The sequence below is a fragment of the Megalops cyprinoides genome, chromosome 23 (assembly GCF_013368585.1).
Source record: "Megalops cyprinoides isolate fMegCyp1 chromosome 23, fMegCyp1.pri, whole genome shotgun sequence".
Classification (NCBI taxonomy): Eukaryota; Metazoa; Chordata; class Actinopteri; order Elopiformes; family Megalopidae; genus Megalops; species Megalops cyprinoides.
Genome location: NC_050605.1, coordinates 19,029,842 through 19,049,531, shown reverse-complemented (window position 1 = coordinate 19,049,531; position 19,690 = coordinate 19,029,842). Strand labels below are relative to the sequence as shown.

The 19,690-nt window shown below is 46.3% G+C and overlaps 1 protein-coding gene across 1 annotated transcript in view; it reads left to right on the top strand.

Annotated features, from left to right (window-relative positions):
* LOC118770503 (protein O-mannosyl-transferase TMTC1-like) overlaps nucleotides 1-19,690 on the top strand; it is a 94,902-nt gene that overhangs the window by 30,496 nt on the left and 44,716 nt on the right. Inside the window, exons 5-6 of the mRNA XM_036518221.1 lie at nucleotides 13,390-13,471; nucleotides 15,468-15,571. Coding sequence (XP_036374114.1) covers nucleotides 13,390-13,471; nucleotides 15,468-15,571 — 186 coding nt within the window. The remainder of the gene's footprint in view (nucleotides 1-13,389; nucleotides 13,472-15,467; nucleotides 15,572-19,690) is intronic.

The following is a 19,690-nucleotide window of genomic DNA, read 5'->3' as shown; positions in this document are numbered from 1 at the left end:
TGCAGCTGTAGCCAGAGAGAGGTGTTTGATGGGCTCGCTGTTGAGCGTTAGCTGGTCCTTAGGGGATTGAGTGCTGCTAATGGCCTGATGTTCTAGCGGTAGAGAAGACTGAGAATTGCTCATCAGGACCAGAAATAGCCTGTTTATCTTTCCACATCTATCATCATTTAATGTAGATCCTGACCGTTCCGAAAAGCTCCTTTACTGTTATGATCATGACTGTAATAATGGTAGACCGTGGCCTGTCCAACAATGGCTGGATGAGAGAAGATTCCCCCAAGGAAGGGGGATAATCTGTGTGTGTTCCTGCAGTGAGCAGCGGGGTGAGAGTATCCATGTGATCTCGGCCTCCAGCTCAATAAGATGTGGAGGGGGAAGGGAGGACTTCTCAGAGGTCAAAGGTCAGTATACAGCTGTGTGAATGGATGACGAGACCATGCGATTTCCCTTGGATAGTTGCGAGCGTTTGGCAACTAGCGTAACAATATGAATAATGTACTGTAATGAGAGGCGCTCCCCAGGCTGATCAGACCGGACCTCTGCAGACAGCAGCGGTCAGCTTAGGAGTGCCTCATTTCGGGAATTACACCCTGCGAGAGAGGAAAGAGCCATACCTCTTTCACTGCCACAAGTTTTCTCCTTTCGGTTCATACACAGTGCTAAACATGTACTGGCAGTCTCTATAACCGGCTTTCTGTGTCTGATTCCTTTTTTAAAGGAAGATCTGTTAAAAGATCTGTTCTTTGCTTTCCCTGCCAGAACAAGGTGTTTAAAGAAGAGGAGGAAAGTAAGGCCATTTCACCCACACATCTACATACTGTTTTAAATCCCAGAATGCCGTGGGCTGTGTGGGTAAACTATGACTACACTTAATCCCTTCCACTCCCTGTGTGCCGTCAGTGCTGTATCTGGAGATGTCTTGACATTACGCTTGCGTTGCCATTGTGGTGTCATCAGTGTGATGTCATAGGTTAATTGGAACTTTGCTACGATAGGAGGGTTTCCGGGTGATAGTCTCAAAATTCCTCAAGCTGTCCATGTTGGGCAGAAAAAGAACCCTGCTTAGACTCTGTGCAACCTCACAGGATATAAATATTTACCCCTGGGCTTAGCCAGAAGCTAATAAAATCACTAGGACTCAGAACCGAAGGGTGAAACACATGCTCAGAACCTAAAAAAAAACAACCCTCTAATAACAACATCAACATGCGTCTTCCTGAAGCTTTAAAGTGAAGGATTTCTCTGTCGTCTTGGCAGCGATTTGAAATGAGCTTCTTTGTCGAGTGACAGGCTGTAACTGGAGTTAATTTCAGTTAATCAGGACAGGCTTGAATGTGTTCTGATTACTCATAACAGAGAGGATTAGCCCGAGAGCTCTGCTGTGCGCAGCGGAATTGGGCGTATCAGAGGTAATTTTCTATGAAATCTCAGTATTCATTTCTCACCCTGCATTGCACACAATTGCATCTGTGAAACAAAAAAAAAAAAAAACATGTCCTTATCAACAAACAAACGCCAGTCCCCCCCCCCTCCCTTTGAAGTGGTGTTGTTTTAATCAGGGTGAGGAATACCAGCTCCCTCTCCGGGGCTGCTGGGAGATAACGGGGGCTAACGGGCTTTGAGTTCGCTCATTATTTATCTGGAGGACAGGAGAGGCTGGAAAAACACTGATTGGGGGGGGGGGGGGGGTGGGTAAGCCCGTTAGCATGCAGACGTGTCCTCTGGGTTTCTCGCACAGGCAGAGGCGCCCTCCTCTCCTCTCCTCTCCTCTCCTCTCTGCGGAGGAGCTAAATTCAAACAGATACGGGCGGCGTGGAAAGAGAGCGGGCAAATTAATCTGGATCTGCTCCTCACAAAAAGGCCCTTCATGTCTCAGTACCATCTGCGCGGTGACTACCACACTGCTTCATCGCTCGCCTCCGTCCTCTCTCTCACATGCCAATGATGGCCGCGTGCTGGGTCAGGGGCCTTGGCACAGTATGGGGATGGGGGGGCTGTGAGAGGTCAAAGTGCACGTGACCTTAGAAGATCACAGTGAGGAGGGTAGAGCTGTCAGGGGCGGGGTAGGACGAAGAGGTACCGCACTTCTCCAAAGGGGCCAGGTTTACTAGCCAACAGGAGCATGGGGTGAAAATTGCCCCCCATCCCATGCCTGTCTCTGATTGGCCGAAGACAACACGGTCTTCACAGGTGTCGGTCCTGCCATTTTTATGTCCTGTTGGTTTGATGAGTGTCTCCCATAGGAAGGAGCTAGGGGGTGGTTTCAGCATGGAGGGGATGTGATCAAATTAGCCAGACTGTGGAATACCTGCAGTACCTACAGGAGGTGACATCACAGAGTGCCATATACTTCAAGCAAGGCAGTGTATAAATGTCATGTAATTCTTATGATTACTGATGTTGTTGTTGTTGTAAGTGCATTTGACCAACATTTGTTTATTGCAGCTAATTCCTTTCCAAAAGCAGAAAAAACTGAATCCCCTTCACTACCTGTGAGCTGTCAGTGTTGTCTCTGCTAGTTTATGGACGACATACTGCTACATCCTGCAAACAAATGACATCCTCGCAGTGTTGCTTTGGAAATATGAATTCTCCAGACATTTACACAGTGACATTTACAAGTGATTCATTTAAGATTAAATGAGCTCAATTGTTTGTGAAATACATTGATACGAGGAAACTCTCACTCCATGTTGGTTCAAACTGCTTTGGTTGTGCCGGAGACCGTTGGCACTGTGCCAGTGCTATAAAAATGCAGTTTCTCTCCGGTCCCTGTAGATGGCTGGACCTCCATGTCCACCCTGCTGTAAGTGCCCATCCTCCTCTCACACCCAGCAGCTCAGTTGAAGAGATCGGGCACACATGTGTAATGAGAAACAGAAGCCAGTCTGAACCTTCCTCTCCATCTCAGCAAAGCGTGTAATTGAAATTTCTCTGTATGCGCAGGGGGTGGAAGGGGGTTGGTGTTCACCCCGGGAAGGGGTCAGATGTCCTGGATTGGAATTGATAAGTTGCTCCTGAAACTCAGCTTGCCAGAGAGAGAGTGTGTGTTTATGTGTGTGTGTGTGTGTGTGTGTGTGTGTGTGAGAGAAAGTGGATTTTGAATTGGAGTGTGAGCAAGAGTTGAGTGAAGTGACTGTTTGAATGGAGATTAAGATAAGCATTCAATTAATGTAATTGAATTGTCAGTAGAGCAGTAGAAGGTGATAACTTTGTGTCCATCTGTGTTTGTCCGTGTGTGTGTGTGTGTGTGTGTGTGTGTGTGTGTGTTTGTGTTTGTATATGTCTATTGTCTATTGTCTGGAGCCAGCTCTGAAACTCCCATCTCAGGCTGGAAGATTTTAAAGCAAGACCCCATAATCCTTGATTAATTAAAGTGGGTCTGTGTTATGGACGTGTCCGAGGAGACAGCTACAGGGGTGCAGCTGAGATCTGTGAAAGTGTAGCCAGTGATGTACCTGGTGGTCTGTTTGGGGTGTGGATGTTGCATCAGGTGTGCGCTGTCTGTGGCAACCAAGATGGGAGGTGTGGTCAAGAGTCCTGCAAACGGAGCATGAACAGGGGGCGTAGGCCCATGAATCCTCAGTACTCAGACTAGACCAGTAGGGGCTACTAGTTCCACTGGCTGATCATCACAGCTGTTTCAGCACAAAATACAGTCATAAGCGCAAATGACAGCCCTTCAATGGGCAGCGAGATCAGCAATTTTGATGTGATGATTGTTGCACTCCTAGTGACAGTGTGGGGGGTTGCTTGTGTAATGACCTCAAGCAACAGAGGAGCTTTGATGTGCCATGGCAATTTACTGCGGCTTCTTTGTGTTATTCAACCATATATCCCATTATTACATTATTGGCATTTAGCTGACGCTCTTACCCAGAGCGACTTACATAGGTTACAATTTCAACATGTTATTCATTTATACGGGTGGAGATTTACTGAGGCAATTCTCTGCCTCACCTAAAGGTGCGACAGCAGTGCCCCAGCAGGGAATTGAACCAACGACCTTTTGGTTGTGACTCCTGCTCCTTACCACCATGCTACACTGCTGCCCCCACGTCAGTAGCTGGTTGCAGATGGGCACAATAGGTCAGAGCCCTCAGTGACTGGAAATGGACGTGCCTTGTTTCTGTGCCTGGTACCCTCCCTTAACGCGGTTTATCACCTGCCCCACCCAAGATCGGGTCAGAACCATGGCAGCTGCACAGCTCGGCTCTGGGCTCTGCCAGCTTTAGGACGCTGGTCCCGCAGTGCTCCTGTGGCTCACCCTCGGGGGAAGCAGCGCTGCCCTGCTGTTTCCCTCCAAACGCCGTATCAAATGCCATCCGCAGCTGGCTGACCGCGCCATCGGGACACTTAATAATTCCCCCTGCCTGAGTGGAAGCCGGCTAGCTCCTCGCAGTCGTCATTGGCTAATTCACTGGAAAATTATCTCTAAATAAACAGTGGCAGATTCAAATGAGGACCTGCGTTTTTATTTTTTTTTCAGCTCACAGAGCTCCGGACCTTCTCCTGGGGCCGGCACTGGCTCCAGCCAGCTACTCCCTGTTTCTCCCGCTCAGACGCCCGTAGGCAGAGATTAATGTTAAAACAAAATTCACCCTGAGTCACTGAGCATCCCCCCTTCACCCTCCCAGCCCGCCCACCCTTAACTCAACCCCTCCTGTCAGTCGAGCAGGTTTGCCTGGGTGCCAAATCTGAGCAGTTTCTGCCACCGTCTTGTCACAAGAGGAGTGAATTCACTGATCCTGTGAGCAGAAGCATTGCACTTTATCAAAGCTGGCGTGCAGGGATACTGACCTTTCTAACGGAATCATTCTCCACATCCCTGTAATGTTATGAAGATGACGACGATGATGATGACGACATTATATTTACATTACATTACATTCATTTGGCATATGCTTTTATCCAGAGTGGCTTCCAGCACAAGAGAACGGAAGTATCTCCATTCAAGTTGAATGAGCAGGAGTGTCATATCAGGCTAACAGCACTCCCAGACCAGTGAGTGTGAGCATAACGCTATTCAAGCCCAATGATGATGATGATGATGATGATTACAATGGTGATGCTGATGCTGATATAAAACTCCTGACATCAGGGTGCACTTAATTGACTTCAGTACAGTAGCAGCCTCACCTACTCTCCTCACAAGTCCAGTGGAGGTCTCTTCTCTGTCCTCCTCACTGAGGCATGGTTAGGACCCAGGTTAGTTGAGAGCACGGAACCACAACAGCAGTCAGTGTTGGACCAAAGGTGACGCTCACATGTATCATAATGCTCCAGTCAATAAAGTAACAATGTCACTGATCTGTCGACATGATCGCCTCTTGTAAGTTTTTGCAGTTTTATCATTTCGCGTCAGTGGGAATGGGAAGAGTCCCATTGTTAATATACTAGCCAGCACTGCAAGAATATCGAATTGATATTACAAACTCAAACAGCAAGTTGAAGGCCGCTGAACTTTTGCTGCACGGCTGCCTAATCTTATTTTCTCTTTGAACGTGGGTCTAATGGAGCGAACCAGTCATCTTTTATTTATACAGGACCGACAACACTACTGGCAATGCTGATTTATCATGACTGAACTGGATCCATTTCTGTCAGTGGATGCAGTTGGCCGGAATTCGGAACGAGCAGGAGCCTTTGTTTAAAACTCTTTAAGTACTGCGGGAAGCTGAGTTCTGAGTATACAGATGCCTGACAGGAATTTGCCGGACCGGTGGACTCCGGTGGACGTGGGAACCGGTTCGGCGCAGGGTGCCGATGTGCTGTGACCGTGCTGAGTTTCTCTGCTCTGCCGATGTGTCTTTTGTTACTCGCAGACGGGGTTTCTGGTGTGTGCGCCGTGGCGGTGGCTGGTGTGTGGAGAGACCCTGAGTGCAGGGGTTCTTTGCGGGGCTTTTTGAGGGCCTTGGAGCAGATTTGGGGGGGCGCCTTTGTGGGAGCCACTGATGGGAGAGGGGGGGATTAACCTTGGAGCTTTCACACCAAATTAGACAGGGACAAAGCTGTGCCCCCCACCCCAGCACCCCCCCTTTCTCACATTCGAGGAGCACTCAGCGTCCCTCTTCATCGTCTAGTCGCCCCTGCTTTAATGTCCCGGAGAAAAAAGGGGGCTTGCTCTGCGCCACCTGGCCCTGGGCATGCTGCCCAGTGATTGAAGCTCCCGCCGAGCGGGCCTTGCCCTGCAGCCCGGCGCGGGGATCACGTTACCTCCAGCCAATCCGGCATCAGCCGGCGACCCAACAGGTGCGGCGGGAGACAGGTGTCCCATTCATCCTCACGCCCCCTTCGCTGGAGCCGAGAGCTTCTCACTGATGACAAAGGGTCGTAATGTGCACGACTTTACTGCTGCTGTTGTAGGGGCAGGATGCGAGAGGTGGAAGAGCTGTAAGCATTGTATATGACCCATGGGTGTCTCTCAGCAAAATTGTTAAGCATCCGAGATAACGTAATGTAATGTCAATGTCTCATAAGTGCATCTGCTGGCGTTGATTTTATTTTTAAGTAGTATTTTGGAGCATCGCTGCTTGATGCAGAAATTCAATTTCCTGGGTATGACTGTACTTTATTATATGGTATTGGAACAGTCACGGTACATTTGTAGCAAAAGCGCGCTGCTGGCTGAGCGAGCTTCATTCAGAGGAACTCACCGTTGTTTCAGCTCTTGCTTGTGCTGCTCCTGCTTTGGAAACTATATAAAATCAACAAGGATCTCATAAAAATGAACTCGCCCACAGAGACCCTAAAACTGAGTTTGGCGTCAAGTTCGTTGGTTTTGCTGCTCCCAGCGGGGGTGTGTTTTCTGTGTGTGTGTGTGTGTGTGTGTGCGTGTGTGCGTGCGTGTGTGTGTGTGTGTGTGTGAGAGAAAGAAGGCCATGACTCACATACCACATATCAGTACCAATAAGCTGTTGGGTCTGAAAGGGTCACCAAGGAATGTAGTGTGGCCTGGTCGTCCAGAACTCCACCCACTCAAGCCCAGAACAGGCACAGGAAAGACCTAAATATCCCCACTTCCGGAAGCACCACCCCAGACCGCATGCCACCATCTTTAACCACGGGAGGGACCGTCAGTTCAGACTCAGACATGAAGTGTCTCAGCAGCAGCTGGAGCAGCAAGTGCCCCGCAGCTCAGAGCCGGGAGCTGTGTGTGACTCGGGCGGGGGTGCAGACAGTTCCCCTGGGCCCACACTCGGGTAGGGGAGTGATGAAACACCTTTTGGTGCCAGCGTGCTCTCGGCTTGTCAGCCTCTGCCTTCAGACTATGTGTTGAATTTTATCTTAACGAGCTGAAGGTGGAGCAAAAGGTGCCACTGTAACCTGTAGCGTGCTGTCCCACGTATTTCAGTGTAAAGAGCAGCTCGCTCACGCTGAAGGTTGTGAGTTTGCCTTGGTGGGCGTATGTGCGATGTGTTTGTGCCTGTGTGTGTATGTGCTTGTACGTGTGTGTATGGAAGTGTGGGTGCGTGTTTTGTGTTTGTATGCGTACATGTGTACGTGTGTTATGTGTGTTTGTGTATTTGTGGGTATTCTTATGTGTGTGTTATGTGTGTTTGTGTATTTGTGAGTATTCTTATGTGTGTGTTTCATGTGTTTTTTTGTATGTTTGTGTGTGCTCGTGTCTTGTTGTGTTGTGCATGCATGTGTATGTGTGTTTTACGCGTGTTTGTGGGGACGCAGGTCTGTGAGTCACTGATCTGCAGTATATAATGATGTTGCAGACAGCTGCTCTTCCTGGCATTACCACCTGCCCGGCGTGCAGGGCTGGGAGGAAGGGCGTGCAGCTCGCGTCGTTAAGCAGTGGGCGGAAGGTGACACCTTGCTTTTTCTAACGGATCAATCAGGGAGAGGCCCCTGAATGGTGAAGTCCCGGGCAGACCTCCCCTCTCTCAGTCGTCTCCTCTGAATCCGTGGTCACAGCTGTCATGGTGAATTGATACCTCTGGTCAGACTGCATGCTGGTGTTTCTTCAGATGGACGAGCTATGCACCCTTTATCAGCTGGGCCTTCTCTGAGAACAGGAGGAAAAAAAAAAACAATAATGGCTGTCTGCTAATGAGCATCTACATTAGCTAGGTCTACTCTGGTGCAGCTAATTCGCTGTGAAAAGCCTCATTAATACCTGTCTGTGAGAGGGGGATTGTGGCCTGATGTGTTTGCAGTGGGATGCCACAGTGTGTCATTTAATATCTCGCAGATGAATTGTGGTGAAAGATCTTTATTCCTTGTTGATTAAGTAGAGACATTTCTATAGTGTGAATTTTACACGGCCGGAGTTAAGCTCTTTCCCTCTGTTGTTTCTGGTCGAGGCTTCAGATCCTGAGGGGATGTATCCGGGTGCGTAGGTCCCAGTGAAGTCCAGACATGTTTGTAGTGTCAACGTCCTGAAAATACAAATTATGGATGTACTGTGGATCCTCATACATTCAGTATTCTTAGTGGACTGCAGTGTTAGTTTGAGACCACATCAATGTATGTTTCTTAAGCACTTACATGATGACATTTGGTATTACTGAGGATGTCCCACAGCATGCGCTCTGTGTGATGTATGAACAATGCTTGAGCCCCAGATATAGAGGGATGCATAGCAGAAGTCCTGTGTTCCCACTCCATCAGAGTCACAATACAGCCTTCTAATGCAGGTACATAATGTTCTCATAACGGTACTGTGGCATTGTAACCTTGCTCCCAGCATGCCTTTGTGTTGTCACCACTGCTTGGCATTCCATTACGTTTCACTGGTAACCCAGGCAGGTTAGAACAATAGCAGTGTTTCAGAATAGATCCATTGTGTGTTGGAGAGTGCTATGCTATTATTCAGGCCCTGAAGCGCAGGATTCCACTAAGACCAGGGGCTGAACGGAGGCCTGGGGCGAGGGACTAAATTCTTGCCTACACACAAATAAGATTCCTTCAAGATCAGGGAGTCTGGCGCTCCTCTGGCATATAATTGTCCTCTTGGGCCAGGGACTAAATTTAAGTCTGTAGATAAATATGAATCATTCAGGACCAGTGAATAAATTCAGGCTTAAAGACAATTATGAATCATCTAGGGCCAAGGATTAAGTTCAGGCCTAGACACATATTGTTTAAGGACCAGGGACTAAATTCAAGGCTACAGGCAAATATAAACTGTCCAGGGCCAGGGACTAAATTCGGGTCCAATGATGCATGACATTCCTCCAGAACCAGAGCTGTGAGCCACCAGTGGTGGGGGGCGGGGCTCTCTCATTGGACAAATCACAAGGTCCTTTTCTGCAAGGCAACATTACATTCACATAAACCCCTTTTGCGCCTGCTGTTGCAGCCATACTGTAATTTTACTCTAATGTGATTTGGACGACTTTGAACATCTGGACAGCCGTTTGGGAAGTGTGGGAGCGCAACATTAGCGCACGTCCCGACAACAGGGCTCCATAAGTGCTGTGCCCTGCAGGCCTGTCTCTCACTAAAGGGATTTCTCAGCTCTCTGTTGTGTACTTTTAAACCTTGTCTGCTGTGCGTAATGCGAGGAGAAACGCTTTATGAACTTTGAATATTCATTTGTGGAAAAAAATACAGACGTAAATAATCATGTCTTACTGGCTGTGTGATGGATTGAAGTACATAAACGTTAGTCTAAGCATGTGTTTGTATATACTGCATATGATCCTTTGTCAGTGAGGGAAGTGGGTGCGTAATAAGTGTGTAGGTTAAAGGAATAGGAAGTAGTCATAATGAAACTGTACATTCTGTTGGTCATAGAGCTGTGCAGTTCTTGAGCTGTGTTTGTTGGGCTTTTCATTCAGGTCACCTGGACAAGAGAAGAGAATGTGTTTCCATAGTAATACCTGGCTAATTTTCGGATAGAGACTTGTGTATGGAAGACTTCAGCTCTCCAAAGCTTCCTCTCCTTTGTATAACTGGAGGGATTTGTCTACCTTTAGGGTATTTCATATTGTAGTCTCCTCTCAGATTGTGTGTGTGTGTGTGTGTGTGTGTGTGTGTCTGTGTCTGTGTATGTATGTGTGTATGTGTGTGTATGTGTGCATATGTCACTGTGAAATCTGTCCTTTCAGTAGGGGTTGCTGTGGTGAATCTCTGAAGTTCATCCCATTTCCCCTTATACTGTTCGCCAGATTCTGTAGAGTCATTTCCACAGTCAACAGCCTCTGACTGCCTCCATCAGCGATGATGACTGAAAAGAATAATAAATCTCTCTTTTTATTTTTAGTTTCATTTAGCATTCATCTGGCTTGTGAACAGTTGATCTTAAATGTTTGCCTGTGTGATGTTGTATGAGTGAAACAGATCTCAAGTACTGTTCCTTACCACTATGCTACGCTGCCACCCATTTGATTGATTGATTGATTGATTGTGTTTGTGTTATGTGTGTGTTATACTGATCAAACCTGTCGCACCTCTTCCCAGACCAGCCTACAGGACTCTATGAGCTCATGGCAATGAGAGAAAGGGGCTTCAACCCCTAAGCTTTGAGCTGCGTTTTGAAATATATGATATTAAGTGGAAAAGTCTAATGGTGTTTGCATATTATTGCTTATGTCACCAGGCAAACGCACTTATCCAGGGTGCTTTGAATTTACAGAACAATTAGAAACAATACAATAAAAATAATGCAAAGCACAGCTTCAGAAAAAGTCAAACATGAAATACTACATTTGACTGAACTTGGTCGACTGAAATAAGATTGCTACAGCAGGATCGCAAACAATGAGAAACAATTATGTGTGAAAGCAGAGTCCATCACACTGTAACCATGACACCATGTCCTACATGCGAAGGCTAATATATTCAATAACAAGCCCTCACCCAGCATCAAAATCTGCTGGGTTTATAAGAGTGAGCTTAAGTAGGGGATGATGAAGGAGTTTTTTTTTCTTCTACATATTTGCAGTGTGTGATTTTTCTCTCTGCTACAATAATGACATGCAGTCATTTCGTTCCCTATTACAGTGAGAGCCCCCTGATAAGGAGGGCTGATTTTAAGGGCTTGGTTTATGCGTGGCAAGATGTCACACTTCCATCGCTTTTATGGTTAGTGTGAGATGAGTCTTTGAGGGAAGGGTTTTGATTGGGTCTGGAGGTAATGTTAATGTTCAGATGTTCTGATTGGCTGCCGGCAGTCATAAAAACCATACCAAACCAATCGTGGGGTAATTATTAATTAGCCTCACATATAGGTAAGCTACATATAACAGTGATTGGCTGTGGTTGACGAGTGTATGGAGTGTTCCAAGAAATCTTGGGCATTCTTATGTCCTGTATGTATGTTTGGGGTGGGCTTGGAGTGAGGTTGTGGTAATTTGAAGAATTTTGCCACAGTTGCCCTTGTTAAGTTTATGTAATCACAGCAGCCCAAATACTGTTCCTTGAGGAACTCCACTCTGGTACACCCTTTTCAGATCATTCTCATTATTAAATAGACCAGTATAGGCGGTAGTGTAGCATAGTGGTAAGGACCAGGGCTTTTAACTGAAAGGGTGCTGGTTCATTTCCTTGCTGGGGCACTGCCGCTGTACCCTTGGGCAAGATACTTAACACAGAACTACCTCAGTAAATATCTGTGTAAATGGGTAACATGTAAAAATTGTAACCTATGAAAGTTTCTCTGGCTAAGAGCATCTGCTAAATGACAATAATGTACCACTAATGTTATGTTACCACTACATATTAGTGCATGTGAGTGGGTCACAATCTGCTGGCAGAGAACCCAGCATGGAGTCTGAGCAGAGTTTAAATGTGTGCACTGACTCTGTATCCCATCATCCTTAGAGAACAGTTGTGATATTGCAGAGGTTTAGTATCACTGCTATTTTATCTACTCTCATTCTGCGGTTGAATTGTCCCTGAATGTGTCTGTGTTATATGCGGAGGGTGACACCTCTCTCATTGTGAGATGGAACATGCATTATTCAGACTGTCTGTGCGTGTGGAGAAGCATCCATCCCCGACAGGCTTGCTTGAAAGAAACATTTCAAAGTCATTTGAATTTGAATATGGCTCTCAGCAGCGGTACATATTCAATCATGTTTGCGTGTATTGATGAGGTAATTGTGGTGTTGTAGGTATAATGTGAGTTATCTCCTGTTTGCTTTTTTTTCTGAATGGCTTCCCTGAAAAGCCAGAGGTTTTTTTTCTGTGCACAGTGCTGAAACTGCACCGTGATTTTTCTTTGATTTCGTCTGCACCAGGAGGTTTTTTTTTGTCTTACTTTTGCCCTTGTGTGAATAAGGCTTCCCTCTCTGTAGCTCTCTGAGTTATGTAAGCGGCTTCATTGTGTGCTGTTCTGAAACCCACCCCTCACAACTCAAAGTTTCCCCTCTTTTTTTTTTTTTGGCAGCGTTAACACTCCACTCTGTGGTTTCAAAGGCCGGAGGGATTCAAGTTTCCTGTTGCCGGTCCACCCTTACAAAGCCACGGATTAGGTCTTTATTTCAAACAGAGTTTTTAATACCTACTCCTGAAGGAGAAGAGCAGCATTGTGTATGTTTCGAATGGGAACCAGTCATGTGATATACTCTTTTTTTAAAATGCATTATCTAAATCTCTGGTTTGTTTGATCGTTGGATTAATATCTCATCATGGTTTGTGAACTGATTACTGGAAAAAAGAAAATGGAAATCAAGTGTTCACATGGATTTGGCAACCTACCCATTTGTCAGGGAAGGATTTCAAAAGGCAGACCAGCCCAGCTCTGAAAAAGTTACTCATGAGGTATGAATTATACAGAGTAACTGCACATGCTCCTGTGTCTGTGTGCAGGCATATTGCTTCTTACGTTTGGTACCCAATGCAGTGTGTGTTCCTTTCACGCATCATAGAAAATGTTTTCATTTTGGATTCGCTTTGGAATCTCATAATTCACGTTCTTTCAGAGGGTGTTTTCGTATGATCCCGTAAATGCCTAAAATAGGGGTTTTATGTGCTTTTTCTCATTTTTCCACCCATTTTTCCATTTTTTTTTATATTGTCCACAAGAGCACGTTTGGCTTGTCTCGCTGCACCAGCCACTGTGCGTGGGGAACCCGGTTGACTTACCCACCTCTATCCCTGGTGGAACGAAGCCAGGAAGCTCTGCCTGCTCTTGGAAAAAGTGCCTTTTCCCATTCATATTGATTCTTAAGTGTGTAAGCGATGTGGTGTAGTAGTAAGGAATAGGGCTAGTAACTGAGAGGTTGCTGGTTCTATTGAACTTGAACTTGTTGTGTTTGGTTTGGTTGAGTCCTGTGTGCGCTGGATCAAAGTGTATTCTTCATTACAGCTGCCAGTGGGAAGGACCAGTGGCCCCACACTGCAACTGCCCCAGGTGTGCCTTTGAGTTTGAGCCTCTCTGCTCAGCCCTCCTCTAACACAGACCTGTTCTCCCGCTGCTGTGTATTTCAGGTACCTGCCCTGCGCCAGGTTTAGGGACCTCCTGAGAGTCTCTGGGCCATTCGTCAGACGTGCCTGTGTGGTCTCCCTGCACGTAGGTATACCGAGGAGCAGGCTAACGGCAATGCTATTCAGCACAGCCCATCTGGCACATTAGCACATTATCACACAATGCAGACAATGCAGTAGATACACAATGGGTGTTTCCTACATTAGGTATGGGGTGACAGTGTAGAGTAGTGGTTAGGATAAAATTGTAACAATTGGACAAGAGTGTCTGGTGAATGACAATAATGTTAAGTTATGTAATTTTGGGTCATGCACTCCACAAAGCCAGATGTACTTTGTTTAGATGTGAACGGCCTTGGGAAAAGACCTTAGGTCATGCATTCACCCCCCCAGAGGTACTTTTACTGTTGTGGAAGTTATTTTAGAGCCACCAAGCCTTAGACTGCAAAACAGTCTCTGAGAATTGTTGAGTTGCGTTTCTCCCATTGGAAGCCATAATAACCCAGCTCAAATCAAACCTGTGGCGACTGAATTAGGAACCAGAGACTTTCTCAGTGTCTATTATTGTCCTGGAATGTTTTGTTCTATCGCTGGCCAGCATACATTACATTATAAACTCATTCTTATGTGAGCGTAATCCTGTCAGTGAGTTTAATCCCTCTGACAGGGTGTGACAGTGTATGTCGGTCCGGTGGGGGGGTGGGGGTGGGGGGGGGGGGGGGTGACTGTGTGTCTCAGTGGAGCCTGCACAAGGAATGTTCACATTCTTAACATGTTATTTTCCCTCTTTCAAAAGTTGCAGTGATTAGCAGAAACTTTGTGATGCTTATAATAGCCAATCATAACTGGATAAAAGCTGTGGCATTTATTCTTGTAGACATAGATCACAAAATCAGATTTTGAGGTTTTGTTTAGATTTGCTGTCGTTTCGCACACAGTGAATACAAATCTAAATCTGTCACAGTGAACTGACCTAAATGCATGTGAAGTCTTGGGCGATGCCATTACGCTGCCATGCTTTGTTCTCTGAGCATGCTCTGTTGTTAAGGTAAACTCCGTATTTGATTTCAGATTATGCAGGAGTGTATGTATGTGTGTGTGTGTGTGTGTGTGTGTGTGTGTGTATGTGTGTGTGTGTGTGTGTGTGTGTGTCGGAAATGTTATGCTGTACTTGGTGGTCCCTTGATTATCTGGGTCTTCTTTCAGCTTTCAGACTTCTGAGCAAGCATACCCACAAGAAGGAATTTTATTAAAATTTCTTTTGCATATTTTGTGTGTCTGTGTGTGTGTGTGAGTTTTCAGCCATGCATTATAGTGTGTCTGTGTGTGTCCGTGCATGTGTGTGTGTGTGTCAGTTGGCACAAATGGATGTTCGTGTGTGTGCATATTATGTACCCATTTTTTCTCTATGCACATCACATTGCACATCATGTGTGTGGGTAGTGCATACTGTGAACTCACCACAGAAAAAGATCAAATTTGCATATATGTAAGGTCCAGGAAGAGAAGATATGCAGGCTCAATAATCTTTCTTTACTCTCAATAACGTTTCTCTGACCTATTCCCGCATCTACCCTGATAACGTCTCTGTGGAGGGCAGTTTAAAAGGAGAACACACAGAATAGTATCATCTTATCATGTCCATGAATGTAATGAACTAATTAGGAGCTGGGTTTAGCAGCAGAGTTTTACGCTGTCTTTTTTTTTTTCCATTTCAGGTTTTTTTTTTTTTTACTTATCCGATGTGTGTACATGCCTTTAATTTCCCCAAGATCAAAAGCACAGCTGTCAGGCTTTTCATACCTTTCATATCAAAGCATGTATTGTATTGCTATGATGAGACTGAATTGATTACTCAAGGTGTAGTCAGTTGGAACTTGCATTGCATTGCTGAAGTTGTTAATTCTGGATTATTCCATCTTGAGAGGCATTAGGTGGTGTAATACTGTCCATTTAAAGACAACAGAATCTCCTTGTTGTTTGTGTTATTTTCTAATTCTGTCTTTACTGCAAAAAAAAGAAGAACCTTCCGGAACCTTCCAACACGCTGTGACCCTGCTGGTCTCTTGTCCCTTCTGAAGGTGGCGGTCATCATGTCCTTTCGCCTGTGGGTCATGGGCGGCTCAATGCCCCTCTTCTCCGAGCAAGACAATCCAGCCTCCTTCTCCCCTCACCTCCTCACCAGGTATGACCTTTAACCCTGTCCTCAAGCCACCTCAGTTATCCCCACCCAGCCATGTCAGCTCCTCCTCAGGCGCAAGCAGCTGCCCTTTCCACAGCCCCACAGGGTCGCACCTGGGTCGTGCACTTTCGGATACCCACACAAACAGCAGAATGAGCTCTCCCGCTCAGCAGCTGTGGTCTTGGAAGCAGATAATCCTTCATTAGCCTCGAAGGCTCCGGACGCGGTGAAATATTGCAGTGTTCCTGGATGGCCACCAGGGAAATTTACTCTCGGAATTTTCCCTTCCTCTCCCCCTCTGTCTGATTACTCTAATGCACTGTCTCAAAGATGGCCTACAGTCCTTACCAGCGTTGTGTCTCTGGTACTCACACCAGCTGGGCGGAGAGTCCTGAACCCCTGTTCATCTGGAAAGTCCCCACTGCTTACCTCCCGTCCAGGCAATTCAACAAATCAAATCAAATCAAATCAAATTGTGCCTCTTTTTAGACCTACCATATATGATAACTGATACTGCTGGAAGTAAATGAAGCATAACAAATTATTTATGTTCATTATTCAAATCTTTGCAGTTTTTCTTTTGAAGCAATGCATATAAGACAACTCGAATTCAAAGTGAATTGTTTCAATTACTAGAAGAAAAATTAACTGTAAAAAAAAATCAACAGTTGGTGAAATGTGTTAGTATTTATCTCCACTGGAGTCCGTGTGTGCAGTGAGAGATAGCTGGGATGTAAATGAAATATAACAGATGGCTGGCACTGTTCTCTGACTTTAATAGAAACATATTCACCGCGAGACACTCTCTGTACCCAGTTACATAACGAGAACAGTGCAAGGCTGCCAACACATTCTGACATCTTGACTTCTGAAAAGATTTTAGCTGAATTAATTTTTGTTCCAAAAGCTTTTCTGGTTGTTTGGCTGTCCATTTCCTCTGTATGTCTCTCTCGCGCACTCGTCTGTTACCAAGGACAAACAGTACAGAAGACTGCAGCTAACACACCACTACATTATTTCTAACAGTGTCAGTGAGAGAGAGAGAGAGAGAGTTCTCAGGAATGTGCACTGAATTCTTCAGCCTTGCAGAAACATGCGGATGTTCCCCCTTCAGTCTGAGGGAATCCAGGCTGCTGTCCAGGTCTGCATGTGGTCTGCTCTGTTCGGCAGCCAGCTCAGCCTCGATGGCATCTCTCCTCCAAAGGCATACTGATGCAAGGCACTCCTCACCAGCTCTGCGGTCTCTCTCTCTCTCTCTCTCCCTCTCCCCCTCCGACTCGCTTTAATGAATTCAGCCCTATGGCACATGACTCGCGCCTTATTGGATTAATTTCAGCGTGGGCGTTGCCCCATATCCACACAGATGTTAAGGATTCAGGCAATTATACAGCACGGACTAATTGAATGTTGAAAGGATTTTTCTTTCCACAAGATATTTGTGGATTTATGTATTTATTTAGCCGAGGTGCTGTTCAGGAAATTTGATACATGCGTTAGCAGGCCCTTTGGATCCAGAAGAACAGATTAGGGTTGATTTTATCTTTAAGGGCAAGGGCAGTAGGTGTCATTTCTGTCGATACAGGAAGGGTCCTTTTAACCTTGGAGCAGTGCACAGAGTGACAATCACAAGAGGCTGAGAGTGGAGGATATGGAGGTAATGCTTCCAACATGGCACTAAGTATAATATACCCTTTATCCAGGTGGCAGCTCAGTGAAAAACAGACTTTAACATAGATCTTTACACACATACACACATACACACACACAGACACACACACACACACACACACACTCACACACAGAGCACGGTCTGACTTTCTCCATTTCTCCGGACTGTCATTTTTGTAGAACTCACTTTCTTACTACACCTGTGATGAAGGCCAGGTTACAGGTGTAACAAACCTTAACATTAGAGTTCACCTGATCACTGTGGTGACTCCATGGCTCATTGATAGTCTGAGAAGGATCAGACCTGTGACCATATTTTTAGAATGTCATTCTCTGGTCTGACCTTTAGACACCAGGGCCTCGGGTTACTGTTACCATGGCTTTTGTCATGTTTGAATAATGTCCCCCTGGAAAGTGCAGTCTCCAGAATTCACGTCGGATACAGGAAACCCTGTCTGTAACGACAGAGATCAATGGGTAGGACACTGCAGCAGCATGTGGTTTTATTTAGCCAGCCTGGTGTCGTAGCACGCTTCAGCGGTCTAACAGGCAACTAGTACAATCAGTTTGAAGTGCTGTGAATGACCTTATCGGATTGCAGGTGTTTATTAGAGAGGTACATTGCTGAGAGCAGAGCTACATTAACCCCATATTGCAGTGTCAAACTTCGTCATATGTCCGCTCTAACATTCTACTGCCCTCTTAGTGCTTTTTCACTGACGTCTCACTACCTTCTCGCTGCCATCTCATTGCCTTCTCACTGGTGTCTCACTGGAATCCCGCTGTTGCCCCGCTGATTATCGCACAGTAAGAATTTCATCCCAGGACACTGGGTCTATCTGCTGTCCAGTTCAGACCAGCTGCAACACTGCGGGATGCAGCGATGGAAGGAAAGTGAGCGATACGGAGAAAAGGAAAAGCCGAAAACGGAGAGGGTCAGCTGGGGATATGGAGAGTGAAAGTCTGCAGTAACGAGGGAAAGTGGAATTGCGAGGGATGTTAGGCAAATCGCACAGAAAGTTAGGGAGAAACAGAAGGTCAGGGGTACAGAGAGGGAAAAAAGGACATTATGTCAGTATGTCATGGGGTGACAGTGTAGCACAGTGGTAGGAAGTTGTAATCCGTAGTATGCTTCCCTGCTTCTGTCTGTAAGTCAATAACAAACACTACAATCACACTACAATCCTTTGTAACAGTACAGTAACTCTTGTTGGCTGTCGCTGTTTGATCCCCCTAGGCTGTGAGCTGTTGGTGTGTCAGTGAGGAGATGCTGTTGATTTTGAGTAAAAGCCGTCTGAAATATTTCTCACACTATGTAGCCTGGGAGCTGTGCATGTGAGATTTATCTACAGAATCTGTGTTGCCACACACTGGTAAGTGTTTTCTTTTCAGATTATTCCTCTGGTGCATATATGTATTGTCCCAAATAACGCATTATTCTGATGGCACTGCTGTAATGCTTTACAGAAATGTTACTGAATTGTTGTGACAATGACACCGTGTTGGCTCGGTTAGAAACCCTGTCTGTCCTACATTACATGCTTTTTACTGGCTTTTTGTTTGCGGACAGAAAGGGGGTTTTGTGTTCACACAGAAGGGAAGTGTCCATCACCTCTCCTGATAGCGGTAATGCACTCCACATAATCGCGGTGAATTTAGCATTCAGCATAGCTCTCAGCTCTGACACCTGAATCCGCTACCTGTGATCGGAAAAGAATAGGATTTCAAAGCGAACGGCAACAAAGACTTGGCTTCAAACCCGCGGATCATCATTTCATCACCTGCTTTGCATCTTTCCCCTCTGCCTCGCTGCTCCGTGTCGGCCGGGAGCGCTGCCTAAGCCCCCTGTTCGAGGCTGATCTGAAGGCCTGTGCGCATTCCCCTGCATGCGGAATGCCCTCACGCTGAGCGCTGGCTGCCACACAGCCGAGAGGAACAGGCTTTTCACCGCATGGCGGACCCGTGGGGCAGCTGCCATTCTGCACAGCCTGCTGTGAGAGCTCTCTGACTGCTGCAGCACTCCTGTGAGATCATAGAGAGCTCTCTGAGTACTGCAGCACTCCTGTGAGATCATAGAGAGCTCTCTGAGTACTGCAGCACTCCTGTGAGATTACAGAGCTCTGGGAGTACTGCAGCACTCCTGTGAGGTCACACAGAGCTCTGGGAGTACTGTGGCACTCCTGTGAGGTCACACAGAGCTCTCGGAGTACTGCAGCACTGCTGTGAAGTCACACAGAGCTCTCTGAGTACTGCAGCAGTATTGGTGAGTACATACCTAATAATTAGGACAGCAGACCCTTCTTGGTGCAGGGGCTGTTGTAACTTAAAACCCAAACACCTGCATCCTCCATAGACACACAGTGACTCTGATAACCACAACTGCTTTAACTGTGCTGTGAGCGCCGAACATCATGCACACCTACAGCTTCTCAGTGCAGAAACCGGGAGCTCTGA